Source organism: Zootoca vivipara, chromosome 4 (genome assembly GCF_965207765.1).
Source record: "Zootoca vivipara chromosome 4, rZooViv2.hap1.1, whole genome shotgun sequence".
Classification (NCBI taxonomy): Eukaryota; Metazoa; Chordata; class Lepidosauria; order Squamata; family Lacertidae; genus Zootoca; species Zootoca vivipara.
Window position 1 is genome coordinate 39,853,119 of NC_142587.1, and position 15,573 is coordinate 39,868,691.

The 15,573-nt window shown below is 40.1% G+C and overlaps 1 protein-coding gene and 1 long non-coding RNA gene across 6 annotated transcripts in view; one reads left to right on the forward strand and one right to left on the reverse strand.

The window, feature by feature from the left end:
• SH3KBP1 (SH3 domain containing kinase binding protein 1) overlaps positions 1-15,573 on the reverse strand; it is a 139,078-nt gene that overhangs the window by 36,812 nt on the left and 86,693 nt on the right. For 4 of the 5 annotated variants that reach the window (XM_035116820.3, XM_035116819.3, XM_088667790.1 and 1 more), the window contains one exon: positions 14,848-15,044. In XM_035116820.3, coding sequence (XP_034972711.3) covers positions 14,848-15,044 — 197 coding nt within the window. Of the gene's footprint in view, positions 1-9,496; positions 9,635-14,847; positions 15,045-15,573 lie in introns of those variants that run through there. The other variant, XM_035116824.3, reaches the window with a different exon arrangement.
• LOC148685912 (uncharacterized) lies at positions 6,740-9,115 on the forward strand. Its single transcript, XR_015949532.1, has 2 exons — positions 6,740-6,865; positions 8,136-9,115. It is a non-coding gene; the product is annotated as an uncharacterized LOC148685912 (long non-coding RNA).

Consider the following 15,573-nt stretch of genomic DNA (forward strand, 5'->3'; position numbering starts at 1 on the left):
TTACACAGAGGACACATGAATGCTGTGGTTCTTTAAAAGTCCTTGCCAAACTAGGAAGCATTTCAAAACACAACACACCAAGCACCTCTCATCTCAGGTGTCTGAATTTGAACCTTTCGCTAGCATCAGGCTAAAGAAATAAACAAATTAAAATAAAGGTGAAATTAGGGGAGATTTTTGGCTAAGGGCTCTTTGAGATCTTTTATCCCCCCCTTCTATATCACAGTGAAAAGTCACACAAAATTTACACTGGTAGGCCTCAAGGATTATGGAAATCAAAAGTTACTTTTCCCGTGTTCAATGATGGCTTCAAATACATCATGAATTAAGCCAACACAAGAGCATGGTAATTTTAAAACTATGCAAAGAACTCTAAGATTAAAATAGGGTGGGGCACAGAAGAATGCAAAAGGAAGCTGTTGGACAGGATTACTGCAAACAACACCCATATTAATCTTGGTGTACATTTGTGGTTTGTTATACCAAGTAACAGCATATCTACATCTTCTAGACTTCCATATCAAGTACTCCTAGCTCCTTATTTGCACGTATTTTAAACACCGAACACTTTTGATTCAGAGATTCTAAGACTAAAAATTATACTCTTTGCATCACACTCTTCTTCGGACATGATAATTATGTGGAAAACGCAGGAAGCACAATGGTATCCTGCTTCCTGTTTATGCCCTTCTCTGTCTTTTTCCAAATTAGAACTTTCACATTCCCACCTCAAATGTGGAGATATGAAAGTTCTATTTTAGACAAGTAAAGGGAGGAAACAAAGAGCAAATGAAATTTGCACGTTCTACTCCACAGCATTATCACATTTCAAGATGCTCAAAATAGATTCTTCATTATTATTTGTTATTTATTATTATTTGGCCTGTTCTGATGAATGTACCAGCTATATGAAACAGGGGAGCCTGAGGAAACCTATCAACACAGCTCTTCAAAAATATGATTCAGATTCCACTTAAAGTCTAGGTATCATCTGTCCATTTGGACTTACGTGTTTTATATTTTTAGCATGTAGGGCTTACGTGAACGAGTTGCCCACACATGGATGTCCAATGGAACAGGTGGTTGTGGTTTATGGTCTGACCAGCTGCAGTCCCACTCTCTCACCAAATGCAGTTGGAAAGTTCATCAGAAGTGGCTCACTGGTTATCCCAGTAGCAATATAGAGTATACAGAGGGGGAAAGAAGAGCTGCTGCTATAATATAACTTGATTTACGCTATTTAACCGTGTTGCACATTATTTAACCTTAGCTAGATGGAAATAATTTTATCTACTTATTTACAAAATACCCTACATTACATAGTAATCACAGAGCATTTTCCAAAATAGGATAAAGCATGTTATACATACACAATAAAATGGTGAAATATAGCTAAAATTAAAACCAGTTATTTAAAAGTCAAATTGATAGTAGTTCATGGAAACCGAAAGACCTTAGGCAGCACAGATTAAATTAAATTCCGCCAACACCTTGAGACCCCAATAATGCCCTAACCATCTGTGCCTCTGGGGAGGGGGGGGAATGCCATAGTAAGGGCACCCCTACAGAGAAGACTCTATCGCCAATGTCATTCCATAGAGGGCTACATCCATAACTTTTGCCTACTTGAGATGACTGTAATGGGGACAGACGAGGTACCAGGGGCCCGCCAGATGTTGTAGATGACAACTCTCATCATCGCAGACTGCTGGCCATGCTGGCTGAAGCCCATGGCAGCTGGAGCCAACCACCCTTTAGATAAATAGCTACTAGAATTTAATCATCTTAGAATCTAGGACCTAATGATCCAGTGGCAAAGAAATAAGAAGTCACAAGATTTTGAGAAAAATAAGAAATCTATAAAATACAAGAAATGTGAAGTATTGCAGTTAAGCCTAATAGCAGATGTTTGAAAGCAAAGTTGGATTTGCTGTGGGGTTTTCTATACCTTACAGGCTTGAGTCTGAACTAAATACTACTGCCTCTGTCCATGAAGGAAAATATACATAACAGTTATCCATCAGTAAGAAAACGACACAGACTAGTAGTTACCAGTAATACTTTAAATAGTGGAAGAAAACTGGTTACCATTCTTTCCTCTGCCTACTACGGTACTTCTTCTTTTTTTAAGATAGCTATTCCACCCAATGATATATTTTCTTCTGCTACCTGGATAAAAATATCCAATGTTGTTGAAGTGATCTGAGCACAGACTTCCAAATTACATGTTGCTAAGTATAATACTAAGCACTAATTTATAGTGTGAGGGGAGCTGGGGTAAACTATGCAGTACAGTAGCTAGAAGGAAAGGTATGGCAGGTGTCTCATTCAGAAATCCTATAATCCTTTTTAGTTAGCTGTTTACCAGTTATTCTGGAAAGAGAGAGGCCCTTGTACTATATTTTATTCTGTGTTATGCAACTGGAAAATACTTTGATTTCTACCATTATATAGACTCTTCTGTCTCCTCCATACATTCCTGGTTGATGAAAATAGTACAGAAGAGAATATTAGAACCTTTATGCATTAGACTGAAATACTACTAACCTAATGAAGAAATGGCAAATAATACCCTTTGACAAATATCGTATTTTAATCATTTGTTTCTAGAACTTTAATAAAATTGGGGTACAGTGATTTGCATCTGTCTACTTATTTCTTGCTCACATCAAGTCTAGTTAGTCTCTGAAATTTCTGGGAGTACCAGTCCTAAATCAACAACAGTTGTTTTCAGACATATATACTGTTTTCTACATTAAATGAAATTGTACTTTGAGAGCAGTGAACACAACCACCAAGCCTGTGTCAGAGGCTTGAAATCAATGCCTAGGTTGAGCAAATAGTTCCCTGTTCTTAGCTAGTCATGTGCACTCATAAGAGGAATCTGGCCAGCATCCTGCTCTCACAGTGCCCACTGACCAACCACAATATGTAAGCTTTTTCAATGCAACTTAAAATGTAAGTATGCAGTGCAGAAAGCTTAATCATATGAATAGCAGATGCTGCACACATGACAGGCCGACAATTGGCAGTGAACTGACATATATTGAGTCCACTGGATTAACCCAGCCCCAAACTTCATTTAGCATAGGTTAGATACAGAATATAAGAACAATGAGAATCAATTATCAATCAACCTTCCAAACCATATTGAGAATCTGTCAAATTGAGACTTCCAGTCATGTTTGCACGGTTGAAACAAATACACAAGCAGCTATATGCTTTGGAAAAAAATGTTAGAAGCAGCAGTTGTGGAAGTCTGCTCTCAAGCAGAGAGTACTGAATGCACTTTATGCACAAGGAGGGTGCTTTGGTCCTCATATGTTGTTCCCACTACACTTTGCTAATGAACCACTGTAGAACTAGCATAGACAATGAAATCTGCACAACTGACTTCCCATTGTGCTGGAGCAAAGGTATCCATGTCCACCAGACAGTATACTCCCCCTGTGGTCACCACTGTGAATTACAGCACTCAGCGGCGCCAGGTATATCGGGCAGAGGGGGCTTCAGCTCCCCCAATATTTTTTTGGCAAGGGGCAGCACACACACACACCATATTGAGGGGGCTGCCATGCCCTGCCACCGCTGGAGCCAGGTGGTGGCTGGGACAAGCGAGGAGAGCAATCTCCGCACTTGCTCACCCTAGCAATTGCCAGCGCTTATCCCATCCACAGGGTGGGCGCCACAACCGAGAAGGCCCTCTGCCTGGTTCCTTGTAACTTCATTTCATGAGCGGAGCATTTCACACAGGTTTTTTTTATGACAACTGCAACAAGTCCTTTTCTCTCATATTAGAAAATGTTGGACTGTCTTGTTCCAAAATTATGTACTAGACGAGGGATAGTCTCAAAAGCCATTTTGGCATGTAAGTGGTATATATAAAAATATAACCATCATCCTCTTGTCTGTTTTAGTTTGCTAATCTCTCAATTATTGCTTATGGTTAAGAAATGTAAACTTCTTCCACTCAGGAGGTTTTATTGAGATTTATCTAACCAGATGATGTGTGATGCAGGAAAGGGACAGCAGCAATTCAGGCAGAGCAGATGCTGTCAGAAGAAGCAGAGCAAATCTTATTAAAATCACAGACGAACAAGAATGCCAATGACACAAAGTTAAAGGAAGAAAAGGGAAGCCTAGTCAGTACATTACACTCTCCATTGCTCCCTGATAAAGAAGCACAACCAAAAAGATCAGAAAATTAAATGAAATAAATAAAACATAAATCAAAAGCTCTTGGATGCTTCACCTGTACCATTCTATCTAAACTGATGCAAAAAATATGGAATATGCTGCAAACTGTCAACACCCAATAATAACAATTCTAATTAAACCTACATCATTTTGCAAATTACACGTCACTGCAGTTTCAGAGATATTGCCTAGCTTTTTGTTTACAGAGGTGTACAGAAACAAGCAGAACTAGAATCTTACTGTCAAACTAGTTGTTGCATCAACAGTCACGCCCATTATCCACATGCCTGACACATTCACATCAAAACGGGTCTTTTTCTAAGTAAAACGTATAACTGAGCCGTCTTCCTTCACACACATAGCATATGCCACTACAACAGACCTGGGGATTTTGCTTGTGCACATGCATACTTTGTTGCTTGGAGTCACATTTCATAACATTTGGAAGCCTACACAATGTGGGAGGAAATCTGCAGAACTGAAAATTTGACAACACTAATGCAGCCTTAAGCATGTTCCTAATGCTAATTATTACTAATCCAACGTCTCTTTCTGGTGAGCCCATAGAAGACTACAAGAAGTAGTAAAGAGCTGCAGGTAATCCCCCCAAAATATTTACTGTCATCCTACTTGCTCCCCAAACTTTCAGTTATAAGATCCTATAATGTACTGACTTTTTTTTATTTTAAAGAAAGGTTAAAGGTGGTTAAAGAAGCATCTTGCCTTTGCTAGCACAGACAGCAAGAGCCATTGTTGCTCCAGTCTTCCAGTCAGCCTGGAGCACAGGCAGGGGCTGCTCCTCCATCCATGTGCAGAGAAGTATATATTCAAGTAATATCCCTCCTTAGGTCTGAACCCACATGTAACTCCTATGACACAGTCACGTGGTATTCAGAAAGCAGAGGGAACTGAGCCTTCATTCACATGGCAGCTTGCTCTGTTTCCCCAATGATTTTCCTCATTATATTTGAGCTTTCACACAATGAAAAAAAAACACTTCCAGAAATCTATTGGAACATAATGGAAGTTACAGTTATTTCCTGCCATTTTCATGGTTGAATCTTGAGGGAACACAACGGTGGAGTAGTAACAATGGTGTTCATAGTTGTGTCACACCACTCCTACGGGTGGTGAATGAAATTTTGTGCAACATGCTGATGTATTGATAAAAAATCCATAGTTCCCATAGCACAACAGGTACCGCAGTGTGAAAGGAACATGAGAAAAAAGTTCTAGTTGGGAAAATAACAGCACTTTCCTAAAAAGGGAACTCTGCTATCTCCTGCAACAAAGTATGTGCAGAGCGTTGCTATGTGAATGGCAATAGTGTATGGTTCATTATTTCACCAACTGTTATAATCTCTAACTTGGCTGAAGCATGGGGGTGTATGGGGTGTTAGGAGAGGGGTAGTACCTCTGGTGAGGGACACGTTGTGCTTCTTCTGGGATAGGTTATCTACGTTTGGTCCTCACTCTGCACTCACCTCTTGCCTGTGGCTCCTAGAAGCTGTCAGCATGACAACCTCTGCAACACCCTGGGAAATGGCTTTGACTGACCAGCTAAATCAGGTGAGGGTAGCCAATGGGTCTCAAACCCTCAGTGAGCAATGAACTTCCCCTGCATACAGGCCCGTCTTAGCCATAGAGGCTAGTGGTGTGGGGACCTACGGCGCAGGGCGCTGGAGGGCGCTAGAGGGCGTCAGGGAAGAGGTGCGGGGGCCACGGCTAGGTAGGGGTGGCAGCCTGCCTGCCGCCAGGGGGAAGGCAGGAGGAGGTGATCGGCGGCGGAGAGAGCCCCGCTGCCTTTTCCCACAGCCCTGTGCCTGCCTGCTGCTGCCTCCACCTCCTCCTCCCCATCCCACCTGCCATCTTCCAGCCCCCGCGGCGGCAGCTTCTGTCTTCGTTTCCCTCTCTCCCCAATGGCACCCTCCGCCCCAGGCTAAATTTTGGGAAGGGAGGGGGCGCTGGAGGGATCTTTGCGTCACAGCGCTGGATGTGGTTAAGACGGGCCTGCCTGCATACGAATAAAGTCTCTGTTGGATTGAGCAGATGAGACCAGTAGTGGGTCCAATAGTCAAGAATTTTGCAGGTGCAGCAGAGGGAAACGAAGGGCAGATGGGGCTCGTCAACCTGGGAAGGTAGCCTATCTAGGAGAAGGAAAACTCAGATCCTAAACCTCTGCTGCCTTGCAGGATATATTTGGGTAGAAGAAAAGGCTAAGGAGTAAACCCTACCCATTTCTGGAGTGGAATCCCTAAGTTGGAAGGTGCCTTGCACATCTCATTCTGACAACTCCTGCAGCCAAACTGGTGCCAAATACATTGCTCTGCTTTTCCCTTAGACCACATCAGTGAGGCAGAGGAGGTGTCTTGTCAGCTGGGCAGCCCAGGACTTCCATACACACTGCCTAGACTTGCACCCCAGGGAGGTAACTTCAGTGCTGCAAACACAACGGTTTGACTTCACCCCCAGAGGTGCACTCTAATCTCTCTCTCCAGACAAATGGTTGCTAACAACAACTCAATGCAGCATTCTGCTGATTCAAGGCAACAATTCAGGGACCTTGCTCTCAATGGGATTTGAAGAAAAGGATAGATACTGGTAATAGGATGTCATCAGGATACTGAAGGCTCTGAAACAAAAAGCTCCACTAGTTACAGGACACAAGGTAAGTACCCTGTGGAACTCGAGGTAACTAAAGGTAACGTTTATGGGCCAGAACAGGAGTCTTCTAAAACTAGGTTCTGAAATTTACATGTCATGTAGGAACTGAACCACTGCAGAGCAATAAATGTATCCTTTCCCAAAACTTGCCACATAGCCCATGGCCGATGGTCCTAAAATCCAGTAAAATTAGCATGGTCTCCCAGTTTATCTGCTGCCAAAGGAAATCTACCAAAATGGCAAAGCCAATTTCTTTTCCAAGACCAGTCTTGAAACTTGACTAAAATGGATCTAGTAGCAGTCAACCAAAGTGAATGTGGTAAAAATAAGCCTGTGGTGGGTGAAGTATGGGGAGATGGCAATCTGAAAAAGTAGATAATACCTTATAATACAACTGCTATTTAAAATTGAATGAACCTGGGACTATACAACTGAAGAGAAAGACAATAAAACATCAAACAGAAACTTCAAAACAGCAAAACAACACTTCAAAAATCCATTAAAAAAACATGAAAGATCATGAACAACTTCAAATCTAAAACTTCAACAGCAGTTTTGCAGCACATCCAATGTATCAATGGTCTATTTTTCTCTCTAACTGGTATTCAGTGGTGACCCTTGGACCAATAATATTTCCAAAATGCTACTTCATGCACTAATACCCGCAGCACGTTTCATTGAAAATAAATTCTACTGAAATCAAGTGGATTGATTCCACTTAAGAGTTTAGAATCAGAACACTTTTCTGCCTAAACCCATTCATGTCAACCATACACTTACGTGTGTGCTGAATATGCCTTCAAAGGGTATGGTGTTTGCACTCAAACATACACACACTCATTCATTCCTTCTCTTCCATCTGCTCACGTCTCTATTTCCCCTTTCCTCTGGTTCTGTTTTTCCCCTGGGGTAGGATGCTCCCATCGTCCCTGCCCACCTCCAAAACAGTTTCCTCCTCTCCTCATCACTCCCTGCCTGTGGGATTTGTGTATGTCTGCGTGCACATCCTTCAGTTTATATATATATATATATATATATATATATATATATATATATATATATAAAAAATAAAATAACATCTGTGTGAATTTGTAACATTAATGAACAGTGAAAAAGGAAACAGGCAGCCCACACATTTTCCAGACTCATCCAAGAGTTAGCTTCTTCCATTGGCTATGAAAAGGACTAAGAACTGCTGAGAATCTGTCAGCTGCTCTGAAATGTGCAATATGAACTTCAGATGTCTAAGAAGTTATCTTAATATTCCTCTACAGCATGTCTACGAAGAGGATGACAAGGGAGCAATTGGGCTTGAGTGCAAGGACTGGGACCTTCATTGTACAGTATAGCCATATTACTGCAGTACGGTAGAAGTCCAGAGCTGAAAACTGTACCACAACGATTACAGAGTTTCATTTGAGCAGGTCCAAGTTGAAACCTCAAAGGATGTTATTACGATTACTCCACTTTTCCCACATTATCAGTGCGGTGGGAATGAAGACCTCAACTCAATGTTTCTGAACACAATCCACCAGGAACCTTTTGCACAGACCTCTTTTAAATGAAGCAAGATGTGAAAGGCATAGATAGGCACACTTCATTTTAACAGAGCTTGCCTGTAGAAGGAGTGGTTCCAGGTGAATTGTGTCTGGTTGTTGTTGTTGTTGTTGTTGTTACCAATTAGCAGTGTTTACTTCAACAAAGTAGCACTGAGTGTATGTTGAGTTGTTTTTCAAAATAAGTCCAAAATACCGCAGACATTTTAGCAAGCTATGAAAATACTGTCCCTCCATCTAACTCTTTCTTGTTCTCTATTGTTCCCTTACATACAGGAAGACCCACGGCACATGCTAAGTTGATACATTTATTTAGGGAACTATGTAGCTTCATTCCATGTTTAAACAGAAGTGACAGACAACTGTTTTTCAAAAATACGAGGGTTAGAAATGTATAGATACACAAATATATTACAAAGTTGGCAAATAATAAAGTTTGTAACTCAAGTCACTGTTTCGTATAATTACACAAACTCTCAACATCTTAAAAATGGCATTTACCAAAATGGGTTTCAGATGTAAGTCTAATAAGTGATGATATTTTAACCAAAGTTATTTGTTTAAAAGTTATTTTAACCAGAAATAACAATCTTTTTTTCTGGAAGAACAAATAAGTTATTTTGGAAGTGGACTTGCTTCCCTATCCTTTCTTTTCTTTTCCTTTCCTTTTAAATAATAAAATAAGCATATGAAAACTCTATGCCTTCCATTGAATATTGAATAACAATATTAAAGACAGTTTTAAAAAATCACACTAAAATGAGAATATCATAAAACATCTGTGTGCATTTACTGATCCAGGGGGAGGGGGGGAGAAGAGGCAGTCAGAGAGTTCCAGGACAAGTTCTGCCTCTGTAGAGGAGCCACTTATTTTAATATGTTACTTATTACTTCACAAGCACAGATGGAGCTGCTTTCAGTGAAAAGTCTCTCACTTCTAACACATCATTTTTAAGCCATGATACAGGCAAAGGCTCTTGTTGCCAGACATCTGTGCTCTACATTACATGACTTAGAATACAGTTGCAGAAATAAATGAAAAAGAAGTGTTTTTTTTAAAAAAAATAAGAAAGACATACCTCTTCTCCCATTGTGAAGTAAAGCTGCCTTTCTAGAGATTATAGCAAGCATTCAAGAGCAGCAAGAGGAGTCCTCCCACTTCCTTGGAAGTGCTGAGCTCACTAAGTCTGGGAGGCCAAGCCTAAAACTGAGTCACACTTTAAGGCCAATGTGAGCTATGAGGAAACAAAGCTTACATTTGTTTACTTGACAGGAAACCTGGAACTTCTTGCAGTTTGCTTCTTGTGAGGCAGTGGTTTTCTCTCCTTTCCAGAGGGAGAAAAACAAATCTAAAAACCCTGGGCTTCTTCTGACAACATATACAGAGAAGCAGAACAGACAGCATGAGGAGTGGAGGGTATAATTTTCAGAACTAAAGAGAAAGTACTTTTTTAAAAAAGGCGTCCAGAAATGAATCCAGAGAAGAATACCTTATTTTAATTTTATAAAATGTTATTTTTTTTTTAAAAAAAAGATCAAATATCTTTGTTCCTAATAATGTTTTTGTACTGGGGCCAGGGAGAATAATTTCTATGAAGAGCGACTGAAAGGAACAAGGAAGTGCATTATAAATGTTAATTAAGTTATATTGTATACTAGATTATAGATGTGGCTTCTGTAGCGCTACTATAGGAGAAAACATGGAAATACCAATGTATGCATAATGCACTAAAGGTAAATGTTAGGAGACCGAACTGGTGAAGAATAATACTCCGATTGAAAACAGACCGTGTTTAAATGCATGCAATAACAATTTGATCAGTGCTGCCAATCATGTTTACTTATGCCCTAGGAAAGGGAACATTGAAATTTAATCAACAGAAATAATTACAACCCTGGACTAATTTGTCACACAGACATCAATATGCTCAGCTGAAACTATGCAGTGGAACAGGTTCAGATTTGACTCACACAAGACAAGAAGCCACCCACACTGAGTCACCAAGCCCAATTTCCTAAACGATGAGTTTCAGTTCAAGCAACTGATGGAAGACACCATTTGGAAACAACTAAAGTCTAGCCTTCTAGTTTTCCAGTAGCTTGTTCTTTTTCTGAAAATGCACTACATTTTCAGGACTCCAAGTGCTTAAGAACTCCATTGGATAAATTGCCAGCCTTGGATTAGATATATCCTGTGAAAGCCTGTAGCTTCCCACTCCAGCACCAACCCAGTAGGATAGCTCACTTACACTGTGGGGCTGTCTCACTTCTTTCTTTCCGCTGCCACCGCTTATTGCCACCTAGGGCAAGGTGTAGGACACTGTAGGACTCCCACTATCATACTGTAATCTACTGGGGAGGAGGGAGTCCAGACAAATTCAAAGTCTCCTTCCTGACAATTTCAGCCCATCATCCTTCCTGTTCTCCAAGGCACTTTAAAACAGCAGTATAGCCCAAAGGTCAAAACAACATGGGGGGAACAAACAGAAACCAGAAACCAGTACAGCCCAGAAACTCATTTTAGAAGTTTATTTGGGAAAGTGGGAGAAATAGTGAGTAGCTACCACCAAAACAAAAACACAACACTAAACCAGAATGTTGGTCTCTCTCATCTGTGGGCCAACATCCAATCTATGCAAGTGCTGACAGTCAGCTGACCATCAGGACATCTGTGCACAGTGTTGTGCAAGCCCTGATGTTCAGCTGATAGTCGGGGCTTCTGTGCACAGTGCTATGAAAAAATGGGCCACCTGATATCATTGTGATGTGATTGACAGGTGGGTGGGCCTACCCACCTGTCAAACAAGGCTCATGGGGGTGTGGAGGAGACAAGGATCTGGCCTGCTGGCTGGATCTAATTCCTACCCCTGGTCTGTGTAATTATATACTAGGCAAACTATCATAGTGAAACTTACTCTTATGGTGCCCTCTGCTGGTGGCAACCTCTGGAGTTGGTTGCAGGATGAAGGATGGAGAAATTGTGTGTGTGTGTGTGTGTGTGTGTGTGTGTGTAATCCACTTGGACTAGATCAGGGCCGCAGGGTTGACATACCTGGACTAGATGATCCTTGAATCTATGAAGAAGAATAGAGCTGTACAGTCTGATTCTCATCCTGCTTTTTCTCTTGCACATTAATTTTTCTATGTAGGAAAACCAATCACGGGCTCTCATTGTGGCGGGTCCTCTGACCTCTACAGTGACACATACCTACAATTCAACTCAAACTAATGCTGGAGGGAGAAGGTGCTGAACAAAGTCATTTTCTGATAAAACACTCTACTTTAAAATAATTGCTAAATGGATAAGATTGGTTTTCCAAGCTGCTATTCTTGTAAAATAACTGTTAAGATAGAGGAAACTGTTAAAGTAAATCAGAAGCAACTGAATTATCTATTGCATTAATCCTAGTACTCATGTTTTCCAAGAGCATTTTTCATCTAAATATGTGGTCTTTGAGCAGGAGCAGTGGTACCTGTGCCACAGCTGCTTGTCAATTTTCACCCCTGCAACTTCTGCCATCTCAAACACAGATTTTTGGGAACGGGGGGGGGGGGGGAGTCTTCTGAAGTAGTCCAACACTATCAACTGCAATGAAACGGACGTATTTTCCTAACATCTGGTCATTGACTCTTGTAAAGTGAGCAGTGTCATGGATAGTAGACTGCAGTTATTGTTTCAAGAGTCTGTTTTTGTCTATAAACTAAGATGGGGGATTGTTACGGTGTTGAATCTCATAGCAGTTCAAGTGGCACCCTTTCTTTTATCAGACATCACACCCTACTTTACTGTCCATTTCCACTGACACGTAATGCTAAATAGAGCTTGTGAACCCCACTCATGTGATCATATCCTAAAGGAGAATGACTGCACACACATATTCAGGTGTTTGTTTAAATTAAGAACCAGATCTCTACTGAGTTATACCTGATATTCTTTAGACAGTGAAGATAAATATTTGTAAAACTTACTGCTGCACTCACAATTGTACAGTGTTCCTTTGCAATACTCTACTACTTCTCCAAACCTCTGGTCTAAAAGAAGTTTCACAACATGCACTGGTTTGCAAAATCAGCTTTGCACAAGAGGGTACAATGATCTCTTAGAAAAGGAAATTCTTGGAAGAGCTGTTTGCTTTCCAAGACTCATCATCATCTAAGGAACATGAACAGGATTCTGTTTGTATAGTTAGACTGTTATAAATAGAAAAGAGAACATTTATTGAGAGTGCTTGTGCAGTTTTCATGTCAGGGAGGGAAAATATACCTCACTTTAAAGCTATTATTCATCATGTAATTCTATCGTATAGAAATTGATTTTATTGATCTTTTCTTAAGATGTGCAAGCAGAAGTGAAATGCCTACTGTTAGAATATCCCATAAACTCTAGACAGCACCAAGCAGCCCTTAAGAGCATATGGAATTTCAGGAGTGATATGAATATGATAAAAAAAATCATTTTTCTGCAAAAAGAGATTTTGTAAGCCAAGTGGCCCTTAAGTGGATTTGAAAGAGTGGTAGGAACATAATAATCAATTTGCTGTGAGAAAAAGGAATTTTGAAAGAAAGGTGAACATTAGGAACTAATACAGATGATTTGTTCACTAGCTAAACCATGGTTTAGTGCTGCACGGATGAAGCCCAAGGAGCCCAAGGAAAGCACTGCTGGGTTTGTGTGCTTCTTTCCTTGTTACAGAGAAGGAGGATTTCAGTTGAGTTTCGTTTCAATTTTTACAAATATTGGCTAATATTGGCTGTTGGATGGGAGGAATGGAGCAGAATCACGTGGTGGGGGGCTTGTAAGTATATTAAACCAGTTATTGGAGGCTGTGGTCAAAGGAACAGATTAAAGTTAGATCCAGATAAAACGAAAGTGAAGTTGGTGAAGAATGAAAATAGATTATGTAACAAAATGGTTGGTATCACATGTTACACTAAACAATAGTTTAGTGGAACATGCTCAAGTTGCAATGAGCATGAGTAAAGCCTCAGGTCAAGAGCTCCCACCTTCCTGTGAGCCCAGGAGAAGGACATCTGCAGTATTAGTTTTTGTTTCAAACAATCAAGGCTCACTGTTTTTTTTAGCAACCCCAGACAGTGATTTAAAACAAATTCTTCTGAGTGAAACAAGCTACCGGTAGTATCAAAACCCATGATGTGAAGTTGGCTCATTTGGAAACTGACCAGACCACATACACACATATGTAAACCTTATAAATAGATTTTTTAGCACACCTACAGTGTTATTTCTTTAAAACACACACACAAACACATACACACAAACTCATCAGCATGCTTTTAATCTCATTCCCACATAGCAAATGGATTAAGTACACTCCTACCCAAATGGAAGTGTATGACTCTCAGGCAAGATAATTGTATTTCTTTCTTTCTTTTTTTAAGAGAGAGAGACCATTTAGGTAGCATTATTTAATTCTTAGATTGAAACCAACACTTCCACATAACTATGTACGATAGTTAAAACATCAATGACCTGAAGAGTTGCTCAGACTGATCATCTAGTTGCCAATGCAAAACTACACTATCATGAAATAATCAATTATTAATTTATATACCACCTATATGCCAAAATGGCTTCTAAGTATTTTACAACTATAAATTCAATACTTGATTAAACAACAATAAAGATTCCACTCAATACCAGAACATCCTTGATTAAAATATACACTAAAACAAGTGATTAAAAAGCCTGACTATTAAAACGGTTTTAAAAAGAAAAAGTCAGTTAATAAAATCAGAAAATCAGTTCAGGGAAATGCTTGCCTAAATAAAAAATTATCAGGCTGTGGCAAAACTAACTATGTTCCACCAGCTGCCTGTAGAGCCCTTGCTGGGTCCAGTTATTTGAGGGTTTGTAAGTAGGTAGCAGAACCTTAAAATAGGTTAAATAAAGAAATACTTTATAAATTTCATTTTACATAATAGAGAACTATGGTAAGATTAAGCGGCACAAACTGCTCATAATGCATTATTAGGTACCATAACTTGGAATGTCCAGAGCCATGATAAGAACAGTATAGAATACACTGTGGAAGGAAAGATTCCACAGGCCCACAGATCACTGGTACTCATTTATGGAACCCACCATAGCTGCAGCTTGGTTAAAAAAAAACGTACAAAACCACATTGAAGACAGTGTAATTGAATAGAATTACCATATCCCATAACAATATTATTATAATCTTAAAGTAGATATTGAAACCTTGTTCTCTCAGCTATAGTTAGTGAGGGCAGGTGTGCGTGAAGGAATGAATCACTGATGTGATTTATCTTTCTTAAAGGCAATGACAACGATCACATCAGTTAACCAATGTTCATTTTCTTGACCTTGGCACAACAGAGGATAAACCCAACTGCCAAACTTGGGAGGGGGCAACCAAGCAACACATACGAATTGAGTTGGAAACTGTACCTTGTCAACTGGAAGAAAGTCATTATCTACTTCTATTGACCTTGGACGTAGCTTTATAGGTTTGTCCTTAAAAATGTCTCCAAAGCCAACCCCTTTGACCTTTTTGGGTTGGATTGTTGCTGCTCCATTAGCTCCTTCTGATTTCGTGCTGCTTGAATCACCGCCGTCACTTTCTGAGCCGGTAGCATCTCTCAAACCTACAAAAAAGAAAATTGTGGCTTAAGATTTTCAAAAAGTGAAGGTAAGCAAAGCAACACTCATGCAGCAGGAGATAAGCCTATACAGTGGAACGGGCTTCCATCCTTGAAGGTTTTTAAGCAGTGTTTGGATGGCCACCTGTCATGAATGCTTTAGTTGAGATTCCTGCATCTGAAGGATTGGATTAGATGATCCTTGTGGTACCTTCCAACTCTATAGTTCTATGATTCTAATTTCCTATATTAGGAATTAGAAAAATCTTATTGTAGCAGTAAAACTGACTGTAGCACAATCAGCACCTGGTTTATTAAGGTTATTACAATTGCTTTTTTTCTGGGGGGATGCAGGGGTACGCATACCCCTAAACATTTTGTGAATCTAGGTTTGCATAGCTGCCAAGTTTTCCCTTTTCTCGTGAGGAAGCCTATTCAGCATAAGGGAATTTCCCTTTAAAAAAGGGAGAACTTGCCAGCTATGGGTTTGGCCTCATTGAGGGGCAGTATTTCAATACGAGTAGGAAAATGAGAG